Source organism: Euprymna scolopes, chromosome 24 (genome assembly GCF_053919585.1).
Source record: "Euprymna scolopes isolate OS-2025 chromosome 24, ASM5391958v1, whole genome shotgun sequence".
NCBI lineage: Eukaryota > Metazoa > Mollusca > Cephalopoda > Sepiida > Sepiolidae > Euprymna > Euprymna scolopes.
This window is the reverse complement of record NC_136505.1, coordinates 80785804-80808071: the sequence shown is the minus strand read 5'-3', so window position 1 is coordinate 80808071 and position 22268 is coordinate 80785804. Positions and strand designations below refer to the sequence as shown.

The 22268-nt window shown below is 34.1% G+C and overlaps 1 protein-coding gene across 3 annotated transcripts in view; it reads left to right on the top strand.

The window, feature by feature from the left end:
- The window catches only part of LOC145246794 (telomerase protein component 1-like), a 715591-nt gene that overhangs the window by 273691 nt on the left and 419632 nt on the right, over positions 1-22268 (top strand). For all 3 annotated transcript variants that reach the window (XM_080108593.1, XM_080108592.1, XM_080108594.1), the window contains 3 exons: positions 4567-4739; positions 8541-8685; positions 8969-9148. In XM_080108593.1, coding sequence (XP_079964719.1) covers positions 4567-4739; positions 8541-8685; positions 8969-9148 — 498 coding nt within the window. The remainder of the gene's footprint in view (positions 1-4566; positions 4740-8540; positions 8686-8968; positions 9149-22268) is intronic.

The window sequence follows — 22268 nt, the reverse complement described above, 5'->3', positions numbered from 1 at the left end:
TGTTTTTTACTCTCTGATCTGCTGGGACAGCGAAATCTATCTTTTCTTCTTAATGTACTTAGTGCTCCTACAGTAATTTTTTCATTTGTTTTTGATTTTTTATCCTTGTTTTTTACTCTCTGATCTGCTGGGACAGCGAAATCTATCTTTTCTTCTTAATGTACTTAGTGCTCCTACAGTAATTTTTTCATTTGTTTTTGATTTTTTATCCTTGTTTTTTACTCTCTGATCTGCTGGGACAGCGAAATCTATCTTTTCTTCTTAATGTACTTAGTGCTCCTACAGTAATTTTTTCATTTGTTTTTGATTTTTTATCCTTGTTTTTTACTCTCTGATCTGCTGGGACAGCGAAATCTATCTTTTCTTCTTAATGTACTTAGTGCTCCTACAGTAATTTTTTCATTTGTTTTTGATTTTTTATCCTTGTTTTTTTACTCTCTGATCTGCTGGGACAGCGAAATCTATCTTTTCTTCTTAATGTACTTAGTGCTCCTACAGTAATTTTTTCATTTGTTTTTGATTTTTTATCCTTGTTTTTTTATTCTCTGATCTGCTGGGACAGCGAAATCTATCTTTTCTTCTTAATGTACTTAGTGCTCCTACAGTAATTTTTTCATTTGTTTTTGATTTTTTATCCTTGTTTTTTACTCTCTGATCTGCTGGGACAGCGAAATCTATCTTTTCTTCTTAATGTACTTAGTGCTCCTACAGTAATTTTTTCATTTGTTTTTGATTTTTTATCCTTGTTTTTTTACTCTCTGATCTGCTGGGACAGCGAAATCTATCTTTTCTTCTTAATGTACTTAGTGCTCCTACAGTAATTTTTTCATTTGTTTTTGATTTTTTATCCTTGTTTTTTTACTCTCTGATCTGCTGGGACAGCGAAATCTATCTTTTCTTCTTAATGTACTTAGTGCTCCTACAGTAATTTTTTCATTTGTTTTTGATTTTTTATCCTTGTTTTTTACTCTCTGATCTGCTGGGACAGCGAAATCTATCTTTTCTTCTTAATGTACTTAGTGCTCCTACAGTAATTTTTTCATTTGTTTTTGATTTTTTATCCTTGTTTTTTTACTCTCTGATCTGCTGGGACAGCGAAATCTATCTTTTCTTCTTAATGTACTTAGTGCTCCTACAGTAATTTTTTCATTTGTTTTTGATTTTTTATCCTTGTTTTTTTACTCTCTGATCTGCTGGGACAGCGAAATCTATCTTTTCTTCTTAATGTACTTAGTGCTCCTACAGTAATTTTTTCATTTGTTTTTGATTTTTTATCCTTGTTTTTTTACTCTCTGATCTGCTGGGACAGCGAAATCTATCTTTTCTTCTTAATGTACTTAGTGCTCCTACAGTAATTTTTTCATTTGTTTTTTATTTTTTATCCTTGTTTTTTTACTCTCTGATCTGCTGGGACAGCGAAATCTATCTTTTCTTCTTAATGTACTTAGTGCTCCTACAGTAATTTTTTCATTTGTTTTTGATTTTTTATCCTTGTTTTTTTACTCTCTGATCTGCTGGGACAGCGAAATCTATCTTTTCTTCTTAATGTACTTAGTGCTCCTACAGTAATTTTTTCATTTGTTTTTGATTTTTTATCCTTGTTTTTTACTCTCTGATCTGCTGGGACAGCGAAATCTATCTTTTCTTCTTAATGTACTTAGTGCTCCTACAGTAATTTTTTCATTTGTTTTTGATTTTTTATCCTTGTTTTTTACTCTCTGATCTGCTGGGACAGCGAAATCTATCTTTTCTTCTTAATGTACTTAGTGCTCCTACAGTAATTTTTTCATTTGTTTTTGATTTTTTATCCTTGTTTTTTACTCTCTGATCTGCTGGGACAGCGAAATCTATCTTTTCTTCTTAATGTACTTAGTGCTCCTACAGTAATTTTTTCATTTGTTTTTGATTTTTTATCCTTGTTTTTTTACTCTCTGATCTGCTGGGACAGCGAAATCTATCTTTTCTTCTTAATGTACTTAGTGCTCCTACAGTAATTTTTTCATTTGTTTTTGATTTTTTATCCTTGTTTTTTTACTCTCTGATCTGCTGGGACAGCGAAATCTATCTTTTCTTCTTAATGTACTTAGTGCTCCTACAGTAATTTTTTCATTTGTTTTTGATTTTTTATCCTTGTTTTTTACTCTCTGATCTGCTGGGACAGCGAAATCTATCTTTTCTTCTTAATGTACTTAGTGCTCCTACAGTAATTTTTTCATTTGTTTTTTATTTTTTATCCTTGTTTTTTTACTCTCTGATCTGCTGGGACAGCGAAATCTATCTTTTCTTCTTAATGTACTTAGTGCTCCTACAGTAATTTTTTCATTTGTTTTTTATTTTTTATCCTTGTTTTTTACTCTCTGATCTGCTGGGACAGCGAAATCTATCTTTTCTTCTTAATGTACTTAGTGCTCCTACAGTAATTTTTTCATTTGTTTTTGATTTTTTATCCTTGTTTTTTACTCTCTGATCTGCTGGGATAGCGAAATCTATCTTTTCTTCTTAATGTACTTAGTGCTCCTACAGTAATTTTTTCATTTGTTTTTGATTTTTTATCCTTGTTTTTTACTCTCTGATCTGCTGGGACAGCGAAATCTATCTTTTCTTCTTAATGTACTTAGTGCTCCTACAGTAATTTTTTCATTTGTTTTTGATTTTTTATCCTTGTTTTTTACTCTCTGATCTGCTGGGACAGCGAAATCTATCTTTTCTTCTTAATGTACTTAGTGCTCCTACAGTAATTTTTTCATTTGTTTTTGATTTTTTATCCTTGTTTTTTACTCTCTGATCTGCTGGGACAGCGAAATCTATCTTTTCTTCTTAATGTACTTAGTGCTCCTACAGTAATTTTTTCATTTGTTTTTGATTTTTTATCCTTGTTTTTTACTCTCTGATCTGCTGGGACAGCGAAATCTATCTTTTCTTCTTAATGTACTTAGTGCTCCTACAGTAATTTTTTCATTTGTTTTTGATTTTTTATCCTTGTTTTTTACTCTCTGATCTGCTGGGACAGCGAAATCTATCTTTTCTTCTTAATGTACTTAGTGCTCCTACAGTAATTTTTTCATTTGTTTTTGATTTTTTATCCTTGTTTTTTACTCTCTGATCTGCTGGGACAGCGAAATCTATCTTTTCTTCTTAATGTACTTAGTGCTCCTACAGTAATTTTTTCATTTGTTTTTTATTTTTTATCCTTGTTTTTTACTCTCTGATCTGCTGGGACAGCGAAATCTATCTTTTCTTCTTAATGTACTTAGTGCTCCTACAGTAATTTTTTCATTTGTTTTTGATTTTTTATCCTTGTTTTTTACTCTCTGATCTGCTGGGACAGCGAAATCTATCTTTTCTTCTTAATGTACTTAGTGCTCCTACAGTAATTTTTTCATTTGTTTTTGATTTTTTATCCTTGTTTTTTTACTCTCTGATCTGCTGGGACAGCGAAATCTATGTTTCTTCTTGTTGCTTTTTATCATGTCCTTCTTGCATGAGTTTGTCGGTTTGTATTTTGCAGAAGATTTTGTGATTTTCATTTTCCAATACTGTCTCTGGTTTGTGTCTGTATCATGGTGATCGTGTTCACGATGTAATTGTTTCAGTTTTTGTATTTTGTGTTAATTGTTTGTGTTCACTTGATTTATCATTTTTTTCTCTTTATTTTCCTTTTATTTGTTGTTTTTTAAATGTTTTATTCGTAATACTACTCATTAGAGGTTCTCACACAACTTATTACTAACTAGCGGGGGTACCCGGCGTTGCCCGAGTGTTTGTTTCCGGGACAGGGGGGGTGTTTAAAAAATGTTATGGTAGGTAAGTAGGAAGGATCAAACCCGGAGTCATGAGTAAAAGTAGGAAAATAAAGTGTGAAAAAAAACCCAAAAAAACATCTGCAACCTTAACAGTTCGGCCACCAAGAAAAGTCCATTCCAGTTGTTTAGGAAAAAAAAACAAAAAAAAAAACGACTACGGTAGGTCAGCGCGAACGTGAAAATATAATGTGAATTGTCCAGCACGCTAACCACTATGCCACAGAGCACTGCAGCTTAGTTTAGTGATTTTAAATAACTTCACATGAAAGAACTACGAAGCCAAACCGGTGTTCTCTTCTCAACTGTTCCTTGTGAACGATCCCCAAACGGTGTTAAGTGGTGGCAGGGGGGAGGAGGAATTTATTAGAGAGAAAATATTTTACCACTTCCATTGATCTTAACCGATTTTGGCCGTGACTTCTCAGCAGAAAAAGTATAGAAATCTAAGATTATCGAGGAATTTGAGAAATAATAAGCCTATAACACACCTCAGATATTGTTCTGCCGTTTGTGCATATTATATTTGCATGAAATATCTTGATTTTTAATCCTATTAATGCCAAAATCAGACGGGAAAAAATGAGTTCATTTTATTTATATAGAGAAGATAATTGTTCTCTGGCAGAATGAATGACGAGTTTCTCCAAATTTCCAATACTTTTCATTTTCAATAATCGTTGCAAATGATTGTAAATTTTTAAACAGCTGTTGTGTTGTTGATGATGATGATAACGACATGTTCTTTATTTTTTCTCATTGAAAGGCCAAACTAATTCATGAATGTGTGAATTCAAAAATAACAAACAGTTCCAACATTTTGGTAAATCTGGTTGGTGTGGCACCTGATTCTACAAATATAATGTCTATATTAACCAGATTCTGCTGGCAGATGCAGGCTTCCTGTAATCTTCACAAACCGATTACAAAAGATTATATGTAAGTTTCTCTTTCTATTCTTCCTCATGTACGCGCAAAGTCATGTGAGCCACCCAAAATACAATTGCGAATTAGGACTTCTATCTATCTATTCATGGCTGACAGAACGAGAACATGCTACCCCGTGCAGATTAAATAATTCCGTGCAGATTCCCATTTTCAACAGAAAGATTTCTAAGTTTGACAAGATACACTTGAAGATAGATTACATCGATGAAACGTTACGAAAATAGCCAATCATCATTTCAAAAAATCTCAAAATTTTTGTTGTTGAGTGAGATTTTATTTGAAAATCTAGAACATGGCTCTTGACATTTATAATTTCTTTATTTAGTTCGCTTTGTAAGGGATGGTGCGTAATTAATCATCCGCACAATAATAATAATGATGACAAAACTAATGACTTCTTATTTTAACAATATCTTAAATCTCTCATTGGCAAACAATCTATCTTCAGTTTGTTGTTTAATGTCTAAAATTTTTGTATATGAATTTTGTCTATTTAAATCGATAAATAAAAATGTTTTATATTTTAATTGATAAATATAATAGAAAATATTTTATATTTATCGATTTAAATATAATATTCTATTTAAATCGATAAATATAAAATATTTTATATTTAAATCAATAAAATATTTTCTATTTAAATCAATAAATATAAAATGATTCCATTTAAATCGATAAATATAGAATAATTATTTAAATCGATAAATATAGAATAATTATTTAAATCAATAAATATAAAATGATTCCATTTAAATCGATAAATATAGAATAATTATTTAAATCGATAAATATAGAATAATTATTTAAATCAATAAATATAAAATGATTCCATTTAAATCGATAAATATAAAATATGTTATATTTAAATCGATAAATATAATATATTTTAGATTTAAATCTATAAATGTAAGATGGTTTGGATTTAAATCGATAAAAATAAAATATTTCTATTTAAATCGAAAAATTTAAAATGTTATATTTAATTCGATAAATATAAAATGTTATATTTAATTCGATAAATATAAAATGTTATATTTAATTCGATAAATATAAAATGTTATATTTAATTCGATAATTATAAAATGTTATATTTAATTCGATAAATATAAAATATTTTATATTTAAATCGATAAGTATAAATATAAGATAGGTTTTATTAAAACGATATATATATATATATATATATAAAATATTTTATATTTAAATCAATAAATATAAGATAGGTTTTATTAAAACGATATATATATATATATATATATATATATATATATATATATATAAAATATTTTATATTTAAATCAATAAATATATAAGATAGGTTTTATTAAAACGATATATATATATATAAAATATTTTATATTTAAATCAATAAATATAAGATAGGTCTTATTAAAACGATGTATATATATATATATATATATATATATATATATATATAAAATATTTTCTATTTAAATCAATAAATATAAGATAGGTTTTATTAAAACGAGATATATATATATATATATATATATATATATATATATATATATAAAATATTTTATATTTAAATCAATAAATATAAGATAGGTTTTATTAAAACGATATATATATATATATATATATATATATATATATATATATATATATAAAATATTTTATATTTAAATCAATAAATATAAGATAGGTTTTATTAAAACGATATATATATATATAATATTTTATATTTAAATCAATAAATATAAGATAGGTTTTATTAAAACGATATATATATATAATGTTTTATATTTAAATCAATAAATATAAGATAGGTTTTATTAAAACGATATATATATATATATATAAAATATTTTATATTTAAATCAATAAATATAAGATAGGTTTTATTAAAACGATATATATATATATATATATATATATATATATATAAAATATTTTATATTTAAATCAATAAATATAAGATAGGTTTTATTAAAACGATATATATATATATATATATATCGTTTTATTAAAACGATATATATATATATATATCGTTTTAATAAAACCTATCTTATATTTATTGATTTAAATATAAAATATATATATATATATATATATATATATATATATATATATAAATAAAATATTTTATATTTAAATCGTTTAATATAAAATATTTTATATTTAAATCGATAAATATGAAATGTTTCTATTTAAATCGATAAATATAAAATACTAACATGTACTGTCTCATAAGGTTATGTGCATATGTATACATTAAAAAGTGTGAATATGTAAAGTAATTCCTTTCTGTATAATAGTCTTCCTTAGCTACTATAGAGAAAAGACAGGCAGACATTTTAACTTTTATAGATATATAAATAGATAGATAGATAGATTGGATGCAATATATAGTAATAATTTAAAAAGTATTAAAAAAAAAAAGACGCAAACGCCACCACCGAGAATCGAAACCAAAACGTTCAGCTTACGATTTATTTTGCCTCTGCCATCAATGACTGGGCTATGAAAACATGTTTACTTCAAGGCTAAAAATTAAAACATGAACCAATAGCATTCGTACTGCCGGCGTTCGACCTTTCACCTGTCAAATTTCATTTTTTTTTAATTTTCACACTTTTGCACTGTTTTTTCGGGGCTTAAACTTGAAGAATCTGTATTTAATAATCGAGTAATCAATAAAGTTTTGCATGGATTCAAATACCTTATATATGAAGTTTCATGTCTGTAGACCACAAACTCTAGGAGGAGTTTGGTAGGCAAAATTTGTTAAACAAAAATATATACGTATACACAAATATATATGGAAACAATTTTGTTTTTACTATAACCTTTTTACAAAATATTATGCAAGTATAAATCATGTAGAATATCTTCATGAATATAATTACACGTAATAGTTAAATAAAGATGATCATCCCATTAGAAAACCGAAGCAACTAATATGGAATTAATTAAAATGAATGTTTAAAAGAATATGCAAATTAGCTAGGTCTTTTGCTAGTGAAAACCCATATACAAGAAACCCATATATAAGAAAATTGTATTTTCTTTTTAAATAAATAGAAAAGAAGGTCTTTAATATGAATATCAATACACACAAAAGAAAAACGAATTCATAGGAGTATAGATAGATTTCATATTTAAATCGATAAACATAAAATAGTTTATGTTTAATTCGATAAATAGAAAATATTTTATATTTAAATTATATTTTATATTAAAATCGATATATATAAAATATTGTAGATTTAAATCAGTAAGAATTAAACATTTTCTATTTAAATCGTTAACTAGAAACTATTTTATATTTAAATCAGTAAGAATTAAACATTTTCTATTTAAATCGATAAACATAAAATATTTCTATTTAAATCGATAAACATAAAATATTTCTATTTAAATCGATAAGTATAACATTTTCTATTTAAACGATATATATAAAATATTTATATTTGAATCGATAAATATAAAATGTTTCTATATAAATGGATAAATATAAAATATTTTATATTTAAATCGTTAAATATAAAATATTTTCTATTAAATCGATAAGTATTAGATATTTTCGATTCAAATCGATAAATATAAAATGTTTTCTATTTAAATCTATAATAAATTATTTTTAATTAAAGTTTTTATTTAATCGATAATAAATTATTTTTATTTAGATCGATAAACATAAAATATTTTCTTTTTAAAAGATGTTCTATAAAAAGTTTTTTGTTTAAATCGATAAATAAAATATTCTTCCTTTTGAATAGATAAGTGTAATTTTGCTTTAAACAATAAATATGTTTTCTTTTAAAGTCTTCTGATCAAATGGTTCCAGGAACTTTTATGTAAATGCGTTGAAAAAAGCAATTGTAAGATATTTGTCTTTATTGATGGACTTGACAATTTGGAAGATTATTACCAACCTTACAATATGGCATGGCTGTCAAAGATTCCCAACGTGAGTAAATTCTAACTTTAATGCAATGTATTGATGCAATAGACTTTAATTCTTAGCTAAACTAATCATTAAGTTAAATGGTCATTTCATTTTCAAGTTATCATTCTTATGTTTATTTCGCATCACATTTAATTGAAGTATTTTTATGTTTTATTCATGAAAACAAATTTTCAACGTTAAAATAGTTTATATTTTAGACTTCATTTTCTAATCATTCAAATTAAAAAAAAATATTTTTAATATTTATTTTATGTTAAACATGTGTAATATTATTTTTTTATAGAATGTAGTGTTTGTGCTCTCTGTGCAAGAAGGTGAATTATACCACAAACAGCTTCACTCAAAAAAACATCTTGATGAATTCGTCGTTCGCGACTTGGCACCGACTGAACGAGCCGAGATGGTTCGTCGTACTTTGCTTGTACATCGTAAGAAACTTGAAGAATCTGTATTTAATAATCAGGTAATTAATTCAATGTATTTCAAATGTTGTCAGTAAAATTATCTTTTGTATTGAATTAATATGATTTTCAAACAATTCAAAATATTATTTTTACTTTGTTCAGTAAATGATCTAAAAGTTTGAGCCCAACCAACTTGTTTGATTTAAACTTGCAACCTGTAAAATCAAGTTATATTACTCTTAATAATCACCCCCTCCAACTCTACATTAAGTAGTAAGACAGGACCACGTTTTGAATTCAGCACCCAGCGATCTCAAATGGTCACTTATCTAAATATGCTGGCGATACCAGATCAGACTGTCTATTGGCTTCCTGAGACGAAATGCACCTACATCGATTTTCTGTTTTTGTTTTCTATTCTCTTTTGTAAAACTTAATTATGTTCTACAAAAACAAAAACAACAACACCCTTCCTCTCTCCTTTCCTTTTCCTTCCCTACTTCCCAACCCCATCGGCCCCCCTCCCCCCTTTTTTTTTTGCCTTGTTGGTAGGGCACTAGAATAAGCCGACTGCCCCCCTGCAGAGGGTAAAAATCCCTCAATGGGGCAACCAATTAGCCGTGGGTTGCTACCCGTAATGCCTTAGGACATGATCCTGGTGATTGAGCTAACCTAGACCTGGGTGCATAAAAGTCTAGGCACTGCAACACATTACTTCGGCTAGACAGGTGGTCAGAGAGGCCCGATCTGACCAATCGACCAGTCACGCCAAGCACTAGCACTTACACCCAAAGTACCAACTACCACAACAAAGAACGAAACTTAAAGGTACTCCACCTTTTTTTTCTTCCCCCACTACAAAAAATAGGCAAACCAAGTAAGTGCTAGAAGGCAGTGGCAAGGGTCAATCAATTGGAAAGACCAGAACTCAATACTCCATCTGAACAAATATATTTTTGAGGACATATTGAACAGAAAATATAGTGCTTGAGAACTCCTTACCAAAAGAGTATATCCCCCACGTAGCCCCGACATGGTCAAGGCGAATGGGTTTCCCCCCTTACTATGCCCCAATTTTGGACTCCGAGGTGGGTAGGGAGCGTGGTTGATGAAAAATAAATCCCAAAATCCATGGCTGATAAAAACAAATGCATCCCCCTCAAAACCCTTAAAAGAAACCATTCCTCTGACTATGACCTTTCAAGCTCAGATGAAGAACAAAAATTAAAAACTAGAAAAACCGTTCCAACTACAAAACGAAGGAAACTTCCCACGATTCTTGGTTATTTAATTAATCGAAAATAAAAAAACTGGAAATTTATCACCTTTTCTAATAGAAAAGACATTATCCACAAAAAGTAAACCAAAAACTAGAATTATCCACAAAAGTAAACCAAAAATGATTAAAAAAACAAAAGATGGAAATCTACTAGTTGAGATAACCAATCTTAGAGATGCTCAATCTCTACTCAAAATGAAGAACTTCCATGAGTACAAATGCAAAGTCTTTCCCCATAAAACACTAAACACTTCGAAAGGAGTAATTCGAAGTTATGAACTATCGCTAGCAACTGAAGAAGAAATAAAAACCGAATTAGAAAAACAAGGAGTAATCAACCACATCTGCATAAACATAAGAAGAAACAACAAAATAATAACCACCAACACATACATACTAACGTTTAACAAACCAACAATACCTAAGGAAATAAAGATTGGCTACTTAAATGTAAAAGTAGACCAATATATCCCAGCTCCATTAAGATGTTTCCATTGCCAAAAATATGGACATCATAAAGAAGCCTGTAAAGGAATAAAAATATGTGGAAAATGCGGCAACAAAGAGCCTGACCACACCGAAGAAAAATGCATAAATGAGGTGAAATGCACTAACTGCAAAGAAGATCACCCGGTCTTCTCTAAAATATGCAAAACATATAAAAAAGAAAGAGAAATTATAGAAGTAAAGTACAAAAAAAACACAACCTTTCCAGAAGCCAGAAAAATAGTTGAGATGTACATGAAAGACAACACATATGCTAAGACAACAAAAAAGACAGCTAAACCATGCCAACATAATGGAACTGATTAACAAATTGATTACATTAAACATTAAAGAATGGCCAGAATTTCAAAATAGCCTAAAAGAAAAAGGTGATCGTCCATCCCCCTCTCAGTACAGGCCAATAAGTCTCCTGTGCGTCATGAGTAAGTTGCTGGAATCTGTGTTAAATACAGAAGTAATCAACCATCTCAGCAAAAATAACCTTATTAGTGACACACAATATGGTTTCCGTTCTGCTAGATCTACAGTAGATGTGTTTACAGTTATATCTCATAGGATTAGCAAATCTGTCGACAGAGGCAACCTTTCTAGGGCAATTGCTCTTGACATATCAAAGGCCTTTGATAGGGTATGGCATAAAGGTTTACTTCACAAGATCTTCAGCTATGGTATAGCTGGAAATGTCTTCTCAATTATTAAATCATTTCTCTCTGATAGGTTCATAAGAGTAGTAATTGATGGGCAAAAATCAGAAGCTCACAGTATTAATGCTGGAGTCCCTCAGGTGTCCATCCTGGGCCCAACTCTTTTCCTGATCTACATTAATAGTCTTCCAAATCACATCCTTACATCATTCGTAGACATTTTTGCTGACGACACTACCATCTATGGTAGCACATCTAAGACAGTAAACGACCAAGTTCTCTCCGATTCTCTCTCCTCTAATCTTGATCACGTTGTACAATGGGGAAAGGAGTGGCTGGTTACTTTTAATGCATCTAAAACCAAGCTTCTATCTTTACATCATCAACGTTCTGATCCCCATCTGGCATCAATTAAAATGAATGGCTTTCGTCTTGGGGAGGCCTCAAGTTTTGACAGGCTACTGGGCTTGACCTTTACTCTTGATCTTAAATGGAATACGTACATCAAATCTGTTGTCAAGGCCGCTGGAAAAATGGTGGGATCTTTCTATCGATCCAGTAGATCTCTCACTGTTGATGCAATTCTCTATCTATATAAGAGCCAGATACGTCCAAGGATGGAATACTGTTGTCATATATGGGCAGGAGCTGCTAGAAAAGACTTGTTCTGCCTTGATAGGGTTCAAAATAGACTTTGTGGCCTGGTGGGAGATGTTCTTTTCTCTTCGCTGCAACCTCTATCTCTCAGAAGAGATGTCGCGAGTTTGTCTCTGCTTTATCGTTATTTTCATGGAAAGTGTTCGACTGAGCTTCAATCTATGGTCCCCCCTCGCCAAACTTTCACAAGAAACACTCGACTAGCTGAAAACACTATCAATAATTCCACCCACTCTTTATCTGTGCCTAAACTTAAGCATAGATTCCATGATCAAAGCTTCTTTCTTAGAACTGCACGCCTGTGGAATTGTCTTCCGTTTTCCTGCTTTCCAGCTGTCTATAATATGGTTGTCTTCAAGTCCAACGTGAACAAGTTTCTGATGAGCCGTTCCACTTAAGTTAACAAATTTACCGAACTTCCATTACTATCGATTACTATGTTGTGCTTTTGACGACTCTACACTCTTTAACCCTTATCCTTGAGTGGCCTATCGGCCTTGATAAGTGGTGACGCCTATGTAAAAAAAAAATAAAGCGAAATCGTTGAACTTTGACCCCTTAACAACCAAATTTCTGGCCGAAAACCGATCACATAGATTTTCCCAAATCTCCATACCCTGTATATCAAATTTCGAGTCTGTAAACTTAAAATTGACAGAGTTATTGCATAGGGAAATGTACACAGACACACAGACATACACAGACACGTTCACTTTTATATATATACTAGCATGGGCCCCCGGCGTTGCCCGGGTGTTTGGAGGTGTATGCTGAGCAAAAAAAAAACAACAAAAAAAAAAACGGTCAATTTAACTTTGACCCCTATTATGACCCCTTAACATTTATTGATTTGGGTTCAAATCGCATTATTAATTTAGATCCATGTCCAAGGAACCTATATCTAAAATTTCAAGTGTTTTAACCCCAAATTGTGGGAGCAATTTCGTAGACTTCTCAAAGGCCAAATCGTTGAACTTTGACCCCTTAACAGCCAAATTTCTGACCGAAAATTGAGCACATAGATTTTCCCAAATCTCAGTACCTTGTATATCAAATTCGAGTCTGTAAACTAAAAATTGAGGGAGTTATTGCGTCGGGAAATGTACACAGACACACAGACACGTTCACTTTTATATATATACTAGCATGGGCGCCCGGCATTGCCCGGGTGTTTGGAGGTGTATGTTGAGCAAAAAAAAAAAAAAAAAAGAAAGTCAATTTTTGTAACTTTGACCCTTATTATCACCCCTTAAAATTTATTGTTTTGGCTTCAAATTAAGTTATTAAGCTAGATCCGTGTCCAAGGAACATATATCTAGAATTTCAAGTGCTTAGACACAAAATTCTCGGAGGAGTTTGGTAGAGTTCTCAAAGGTCAAATTGTTGAACTTTGACCCCTTAACAGCCAAATTTCTGTCCGAAAGCCGATCACGTAGATTTTCCCAAATCTGTACCCTATATATCAAATTTTGAGTCTGTAGACTTAAAATTGACAAAGTTATTGCGTAGGGAAATGTACACAGACAGAGACACAGAGACCGATACACAGACATGTTCACTTTTATAAATATATAAATAAATAGACTAATAGATTAAACAAAAATATAAACGTATGCATAAATATATATGGAAACAATTTTTGTTTACCGTAAAGATTTTACGCAAATATTATGCAAGTATAAATCATGTAGAATATCTGCATGAATATAATTACACGTAATAGTTAACTCTAGATGATCATTCCATAAGAAAATCGAAAAAAACTAATAGGGAATTAATTAAAATGAATGTTTAAAAGAATATGCAAATTAGCTACATCTTTTGTAAGTGAATGCATTTCCACAACCCATATATAAGAAAATTGTATTTTCTTTTTAAATAAATAAGAGGGTTTTTAATACGAATATCAATACACACAAAAGAAAAACGAATTTATAGGAGTATAGATAGACTAGCATGTGTGCCCGTCATGGCCGGGTGTTTGGAAGAGTATTTTGAGTAAAAAAAAAAACAGCCAAATTTCTGTCCGAGAACCGATCACATAGATTTTCTCAAATCTCAGTACCCTGTCTATCAAATTTTGAGTTTGTAGACTTTAAACTGACAGTTATTGTGTAGGGAAATGTACACAGACAGATACACAGACACGTTCACTTTTATAGATAGACTAGCATAGGTGCCCGGCATTTCCCGGGTGTTTGGAGGTACATGCTGAGCAAAAAAAAAAAAAAAAAGAAAACGGTCAATTTTTTTAACTTTGACCCTTATTATGACCCCTTAAAATTTATTGTTTTGGGCTCAAATCAAATTATTAAGTTAGATCCATGTCCAAGGAATCCATATCTAAAATTTCAAGTGTTTCGACCCAAAATTGTCGGAGGAGTTTGGTAGAGTTCTCAAAGGTCAAATCGTTGAACTTTAACCCGTTAACAGCCAAATTTCTGGCCGAAAATCAATCATGTAGATTTTCCCAAATCTCCATACCCTGTCTATCAAATTTCGAGTCTGTAGACTAAAAATTGACAGAGTTATTGCGAAGGGAAATGTACACAGACACACAGACATATTCACTTTTATAGTTATATTAGCATGGGTGCCCGGCGTTGCCCGAAGGTGTATGCTGAGAAAAAAAAATAAAAACGGTCAATTTTTTAACTTTGACCCCTATTATCACCCCTTGAAATTTATTGTTTTGGGCTCAAATTGAGTTATTAAGTTAGATCCATGTCCAAGGAACCTATATCTAAAATTTCAAGTGTTTAGACCCAAAATTGTCGGAGGAGTTTGGTAGAGTTCTCTTAAAAGCCAAATTCCTGGTCAGAAACCGATCACGTAGATTTTCCCAAATCTCAGTACCCTGTATATAAAATTTCGAGTCTGTAGACTGAAAATTAACAGAGTTATTGTGAAGGAAATGTACACACACACACAGACGGACAGACAGACACAGATATGCAGACACGTTCACTTTTATAGATATATAGACTAGCATTTCAGCCCGGCGTTGCCCAGGTGTTTGGAGGTGTATGCTGAGCAAAAAAAAAACAAAAACGGTAATTTAACTTTGATCCCTATTATGACCCCTTAACATTTATTGTTTTGGGTTTAAATCGAGTTATTAATTTAGATTCGTGTCCAAGGAACCTATATCTAAAATTTCAAGTGTTTAGACCCCAAATTGTGGGAGGAGTTTGGTAGAGTTCTCAAAGATCAAATCGTTGAAATTTGACCCCTTAACAGCCAAATTTCTGACCGAAAACTGATCACGTAGATTTTCCCAAATCTCAGTACCCTGTATGTCAAATTTCGAGTCTGTAGACTGAAAATTGACAAAGTTATTGCGAAGGAAAATGTACACAGACAGACAGACAGACAGAAACACAGACACATTCACTTTTATAGATATATAGATAGACTAGCAGTTCCGCCCGGCCTTGCTCGGCCCCTATGTACTGTTAATAAGATTATGTGCATGTGTATATATACAAAAGTGTGAATATGTAAAGTAATGCCTTTCTGTATAATAGTTTTCCTTAACTACCATAGAGAAAAGACACACATTTTCACTTTTATAGATATACTAATATTTCAGCCCAGCGTTACCCAGGTATTTGAAGGTGTATGTTGAGCAAAAAAAAAAAAAAAAAAAAAAAAAAAAAAGCGATCAATTTTTTAAAAATTTTGTTCCCTATTATGACCCCTTAAAATTTATTGTTCTGGACTCAAATCAAGTTATTAAGTTAGATCCATGTCCAAGGAACCTATACCTAAAATTTCAAATGCTTAGACCAAAAATTGTCGGAGGAGTTTGGTAGAATTCTCAAAGGTCAAATCGTTGAACTTTGACCCCTTAACAGCCAAATTTCTGTCCGAAAACCAATCACAAATGTTTTCCCAAATCTCAGTACTCTGTATATCAAATTTCGAGTCTGTAGGCTTTAAACTGACAGTTATTGCGTAGGGAAATGTACACACACAGACACGTTCACTTTTATAGATATATAGGTAGATATATAATGTACAAAAATTTTGTAAATTTTTAATTTACAGTGTATATTTATCTCTCCCTCTCTCTCTCTCTCTCTCTCTCTCTATATATATATATATATATATATATATATATATATATATATATATAGTCTAATTTGTAGTGTAAAAGCAAATAAACACGGACAACTAGAGTAAGGTCAAAGAGCATTTATTTAACACGTGCATACCTCTCGCGCTATATATTTCGAAAGTTCTTTTTACACCGTTTCTGGTAGGGAAGTTAACTCTCTGTTGTGGCGAGTGTTCAAGGGACACAACTGGGTAAAGTTAACAATACTTCCCCGTTTTTCTTGTCTTTTAGATGACCAATGAAAAAAAAAGAAAAAAAATTATTTTTAAATATCAGTTTCTTTGGGTTCAGATACGAACTCAAAGTATCTTAAATGAAAGGACTCCCTTCTTGGTTAAGCAGTCAGCAGCTACCTGTCTATTGGTAGGTATTCAAGAGAACTCGGCTATTTATTTTCTTTCCAGCATTTCTCTCAAAATAGCCATCTCAATATGAAGCCTTTTATCTAGTATTTGGGTGGATGAATGTCAAAGAGACAGGAATTGTCTGTTTTGCAGATTATTTTTATATTTTCGGGTTCATCCTTTAATTGCAGTATTTCTAATAGTAGTTTCCTATAAAATAGACAGGCCTCCAACATGTCAACCATGGCTAGGGTTTCAGTAGCCAGTGTGCTTTTGACCATTCTTCTAATGCGTTTGGACTGCCAGGTTATTGGTGTATATTTGTGGTTATTGCCAACTAAAAAGATTATGTAACCACCTTGAGATCTCTGTCAGGTTAGCGAATGAGACATCACTGTAGACAACAATCTTGAGATGATTGAGATCTCCTAAGTCAGGAAAATCTACCTGGGATTTTTTTTTCTTGGCTTTCTTTATTACTCTATTGGCATGTTTTATACATTCCACATTGCTTTGTTTGAGGATGGAACTTAATGCACTGACATCGTAGCTGAGATCAGGTCTGGTCTGGGTAGTCAGCCAGTTAAGTTGGCCAATAACTTGCCTGAGTGTGAGATACCAGGACCTAGAAGCATCGGTCAGGCCATATACACATTTGAAGAGTTTCCAAATATAGCCTTGGAGTACATTAGCTTCTTTGGGAGGATTCAGATAAACCAGTCGGTCCAACTTCTTGCTTTGCAGAAATGCTGTTTTGATTTCCATGGATTTACATGCCCAATGGTTGGATGCCATTATAGCTAATGCTACGTGGTAACCTTCTTTGGAGCATGTAGGAGAATCATTTCTTAGATTCTCAGCATCTTTATCCTGAAAACCTCGGGCAACGAGTCTGGCCTTGAATGTTTATTGGTTATTGGAATTTTTGCTCCATCTGGTGGAGATTTTTGGTTGGCCTTGATCCGGTACTTGAACATAGACTTTATTTTTAACCCAGTTCTCAAGCTCCTTTTGTTTAGCTTCCTCTAGTTCCAGGCTATCATTGGCAGAGGTGATCATTACTTCTTCCTCAGTACAGGAATCATGGTGCTCTTCATTTTCTTCAGTCTCATCGGTTTGCCAATCAGAAACTCCATGTTCAAAATCCAACCAAAAAGGTTCACCCTGTTCCATAACTACATTCATCAAATGTTTATTTTTACCAGTGGCTTTGCCTGTTCTACTTGTGACATTTAACTTCTTCCAGTCTGATTCTGTGTCATTGGCAAACTTGCATTTTATGATTTGTCCAGGTTTGGGAAGTTTGACTTTCCTGGTGGTGATGTCGCATTTATTGGTTATGTCTTCAGTTTCCACAATAGGGCGTTGTTCAGTATTGTCTACTATTTCTAAATCTTCTTCTAAAATTATCTCTTCGAAATTTGACACTCTTGGGGATCCTTCAGACTCTTGTGGGGTGCTCAATTCCTCGTTGTTACCCTCATTGTGATTCTGGTATGTTTTGGGGTAGAAATCTAAACAGGACGGATGTACTCTAACATAGGTGCCGCCATGCTTGACAAGCGCCTGTTTGTTCTCCCACCCCACGACTGTTTGTTCTCCCACGACTGTCCCAGGCTCGAGCCACCTTCCACACAGCATCTCCATCTTTATAGGATTGCGTGATGTTCTAACTTGGTGGTGGAGTGCTCGTCTAAGCTTTTCTGAAGATTCACTTGCTATATAGTGTTTCCTGGCAGCATGCATAGCGTTAAGGTTATTTGCAACAATTTCACTGGTAGAGACACCTTCTAGTGCAGGGAGTTTGTCATTAAGAAAACCAGTTAGGTTGGGATTTCTGCCAAAAATGAGTCGGTTGGGACTATATCCCTTTGAAGTGTATTTTTGGCACTTACTGACCATGTGAGAGCCACCTCGAAACTGCAATTTGTTTCTTCTATAGTTTTCTTCACCATTTCCCCTAAAATCCCATTGTGTCTTTTAGCCCATTACTCCATGGGCTTTCAGCAGCAGTGGTACGAACGACAATATTCATATTTTGTGCCATGTCCCTAAACATCTGGTTGTTGAATTCTCTGCCATTGTTAGTGAGAATAAATCCAGGGGTACCAAAATAAGTAATCCAATTTTTGAAAATAGTACTAATAATATCGGAGCTCTCTTTACCCGGAATTTTAGCTGCAACACTGTACCTGGTATCATGATCAATAAGGTGTAGCAGAATTAGCAATAACGGAAATGAGAGAAAATAGAGAGCTTACCTCGGATACGTCTGTTGTGTTTTGGGCCGGGCGGAAGAGAGAGTTCCAAGATGGCGTCCATGGGTTTTTATTAGCGTTTACTCCATGCAATTATCTAAGAATTGCATTTGCTCTCACGCGATTATGCAAATACATAATTCCCCGCCGCTATAAAGGCAGGACACTGGACAGGAGTCGGGGGCGTCCTGCAGATTGTGTGTAGGTGGTTTTTGTGATTGGATTGGATTGCTCTTTGTGACTGTGAGAAGCGAGTTTTTGTTCTTTGTTTTTTTTTGTCTTCTTCTTTCTCCACGGTTATTACAGACAAGAAATCCCTCTCTTCTTGAGGTGGGTGACACTGACCATTCCCTATCTGTGTTCCTGGATTTTTTTTTTGTTTTGCCTACTACATTTTGCTTCAAGCTATTTTGGTGTGACTATGGCAGAAGGTGCGGATAAGCCATTCTCTGGTGAGGGAGACGTTGTAGCATGGCTGAAAAAAGTGAGACTTGTCGCAAAACTTCAGCAGGTGGATGATGTAGCGAGTCTGCTACCTTTTATATCTGGAAGGTGACACATTGGCCCTCTACATGGAAATGGAGGAGGACGATCAAAAGGAAATAGAGCAGATTGAGGCCCGATTAAAGGTTGCATTTACCAACGACGTGTTTGCAGCATACAGAAAAATAACTATGGTTAGATGAGCTGGCGAACGTGTGGATGTTTAGGTCAACAAAATCAGGCAGTTGGTTGGATTGGCTGGATTCACAGGAGATGGTTTAGAGAGACTCACAAAATTGACTTTCGTCACTAGGTTCTCTGACGCCATCTCAATTGCTCTTCAACAGGTGCCAAACATTAAAGCCCTGACCATGGGGGAGCTAATATCGAGAGTAAGAATTTTGACGACGACTGGGGAACAAAATCAGGACGTGGTTGCGGCCACACGCTCACCCAACAACAATAGGGCCCAGAATATTCCTGTTAGTGTGATCTGTTTCAAATGCAATGTTAAAGGCCACCTTGCAAAGGACTGTCGAAAACGCAGAACACGGTGTTACCATTGCAGTGAGAGTGGATACTGGGCTCAGAACTGCTTGGAAACGAGCAAGGGGAGGACGCATAAGCGCCAGTCTCCTTCCCCACCAAGATGCGAACACGACGCTCCCGGTGATAAGCATCCATGTTGATGGGATGCGATGTTTGGCACTTATTGATACAGGATGCGCTATGATGATTTTACATACCGGTCTTGGAAAAAAATGAACGTGAATGTCAAAATGATTGGTGGAATGTCCCGTGCATGCTGCGGTGTTGGAGCGGTCTCTCTGTCCACTGATGAAGATGTGTCTGCCAAAATCGATGTGTTGGTGGTGCGTAGCAAACTGCTGGGGTTTAACTTACTTCTAGGGATCGATGCCATAAAAGCTATGGGAGGTGTCGTTGTCAAGCCTACAGGATCAGTGCGGCTGGACTGCAGGAAAAATATTAAATGCGCAGCCATTTCTATTAATGAACTGGATTTCACTGCCACCTTTGACCATCAAACCCGAACGTGGACCGCATCGTGGAAGTGGTCTGAGGACCACCCCCCTGAAAGGCTACACAATCAAGTGTCAGAATACCCAGTGCTGGCAGAAATCCGTGAAGAACGCATGCAGGAGCTCCGCACCTGGATCAATAATGGTTGGCTCATGCAAAACCCAGAGAATAAATTGGGACCTCCCAAAGGCCTAATTCCCGTGATGGCTGTGATACAGCAGAACAAAGCCAAAGTGCACTCGGTGATGAACTACCGGGAGCTAAATCATTATGTAGACGTGTTTATGGCCAACGCAGATGTTTGTGCGGCTAAGCTGCGTGAATGGAGACAAAAAGGTGCTAACGTGTCTCTACTGGACCTCAGAAGAGCATACCTACAAGTCCGGGTCCATGAGACACTGTGACCATACCAGAATGTGGAAATCGACAGGAAAATGTACTGTCTGACCCGTCTGGGGTTCGGTTTGAATGTGGCTCCCCTGATAATGAGAGCAATTGTCAGCGAAGTATTATCTCAGGAAGAAGTTGCAAGCTGTGCAACATCTGCTTACATTAATAACATTTTTGTCAAGGAAGATGTTCTGCCCGCGACCCGTGTAAAAGAACACCTAGTGCAGTTTGGGTTGGAGTGCAAGAACCCGGAGCGGTTGAAGGACGGTGCACGGGTGCTGGGATTGGCGGTCAGGATGGAATGCAGTGAACTGCGGTGGAAGCGAGGAAATGCATTGTTACATGATGAACAATGTTTTCCCTGTGTGGTCGACTTGTCTGGCACTTTCTGGTGTGCGGTTGACTTCGTGTGGCTTGTGGAATACTCAGAAGGAGGGTAAGTTCGGTAACGAAGGGCTGGGATGATGAAGCAAGGGACGCCGTACTGCATCGTATGATGCTCGAAACCTTAGAATCTGTGCAGCAGAACGATCTAGCCCGAGGAAATTGGTGTGTGGACGGCAAAGAGCTAAATGTATGGGTCGATGCTAGCTCCCTAGCAATTGGTTCAGCCTTGGAGATGCACAAAACTGTGTTGAAAGATGCATGTTGGCTGCGATCTGAAGATGACTCTCAACATATCAACTTATCCGAACTGGATGCCGTATTGAAAAGCATCAATTTGGCTCTTCAGTGGCAGAGTAAAGTGCTACACATAAAGACAGATTCTGTCTGCGTATACCATTGGATCTCGGACACACTAACTGGAAAGGCGCGAGTACAGACCAAAGCAGCAAGCGAGATGCTTATTAGGGGGCGATTAAGCACTCTCAAGGAGCTTGTGAAAGAGTATGGGCTGACAGTGGACGTGACGCTAGTTCTATCAGCACGAAACATTGCTAACCGATTGACACGAGTACCACAGCGGTGGTTTGAGGCAATGAAAAAGAAAAACGGGCTTAACCCGGTGATAGGCATGGTTCACACAGACGAGCTGGATGAGAGTCAAATCATGGCTATTCACAAAGGTAGTGGACATCCGGGGGTGCGACGCACTACCTACTTTGTCAGGAGAAGTTGCTCAACCACGACAAAAGCAACTGTTAAAACGGTTATACGGAAATATGAGGAATGTCAGTCCATTGACCCAGCGCCAGTCAGGTGGGAAAAGGGAAAGCTGGAAGTTAACGAGAATTGGCAAAGAATTGGAATGGATATCACACATTATGGCACCTTTCATTTTTTAACTCTAACAGGCTGTGGTCCATCGCGTTTCTCCATTCTGAGGAAATTGGCAAGGCAGGACTCGGCAAGCGTGATTCATCAGTTGGAGGCAGTGTTCCTTGATCGTGATTCGCCGCATGAAATCCTTTTAGTCAATGACACGGCATTCTGCAGCAACACGTTCCAAGCATTT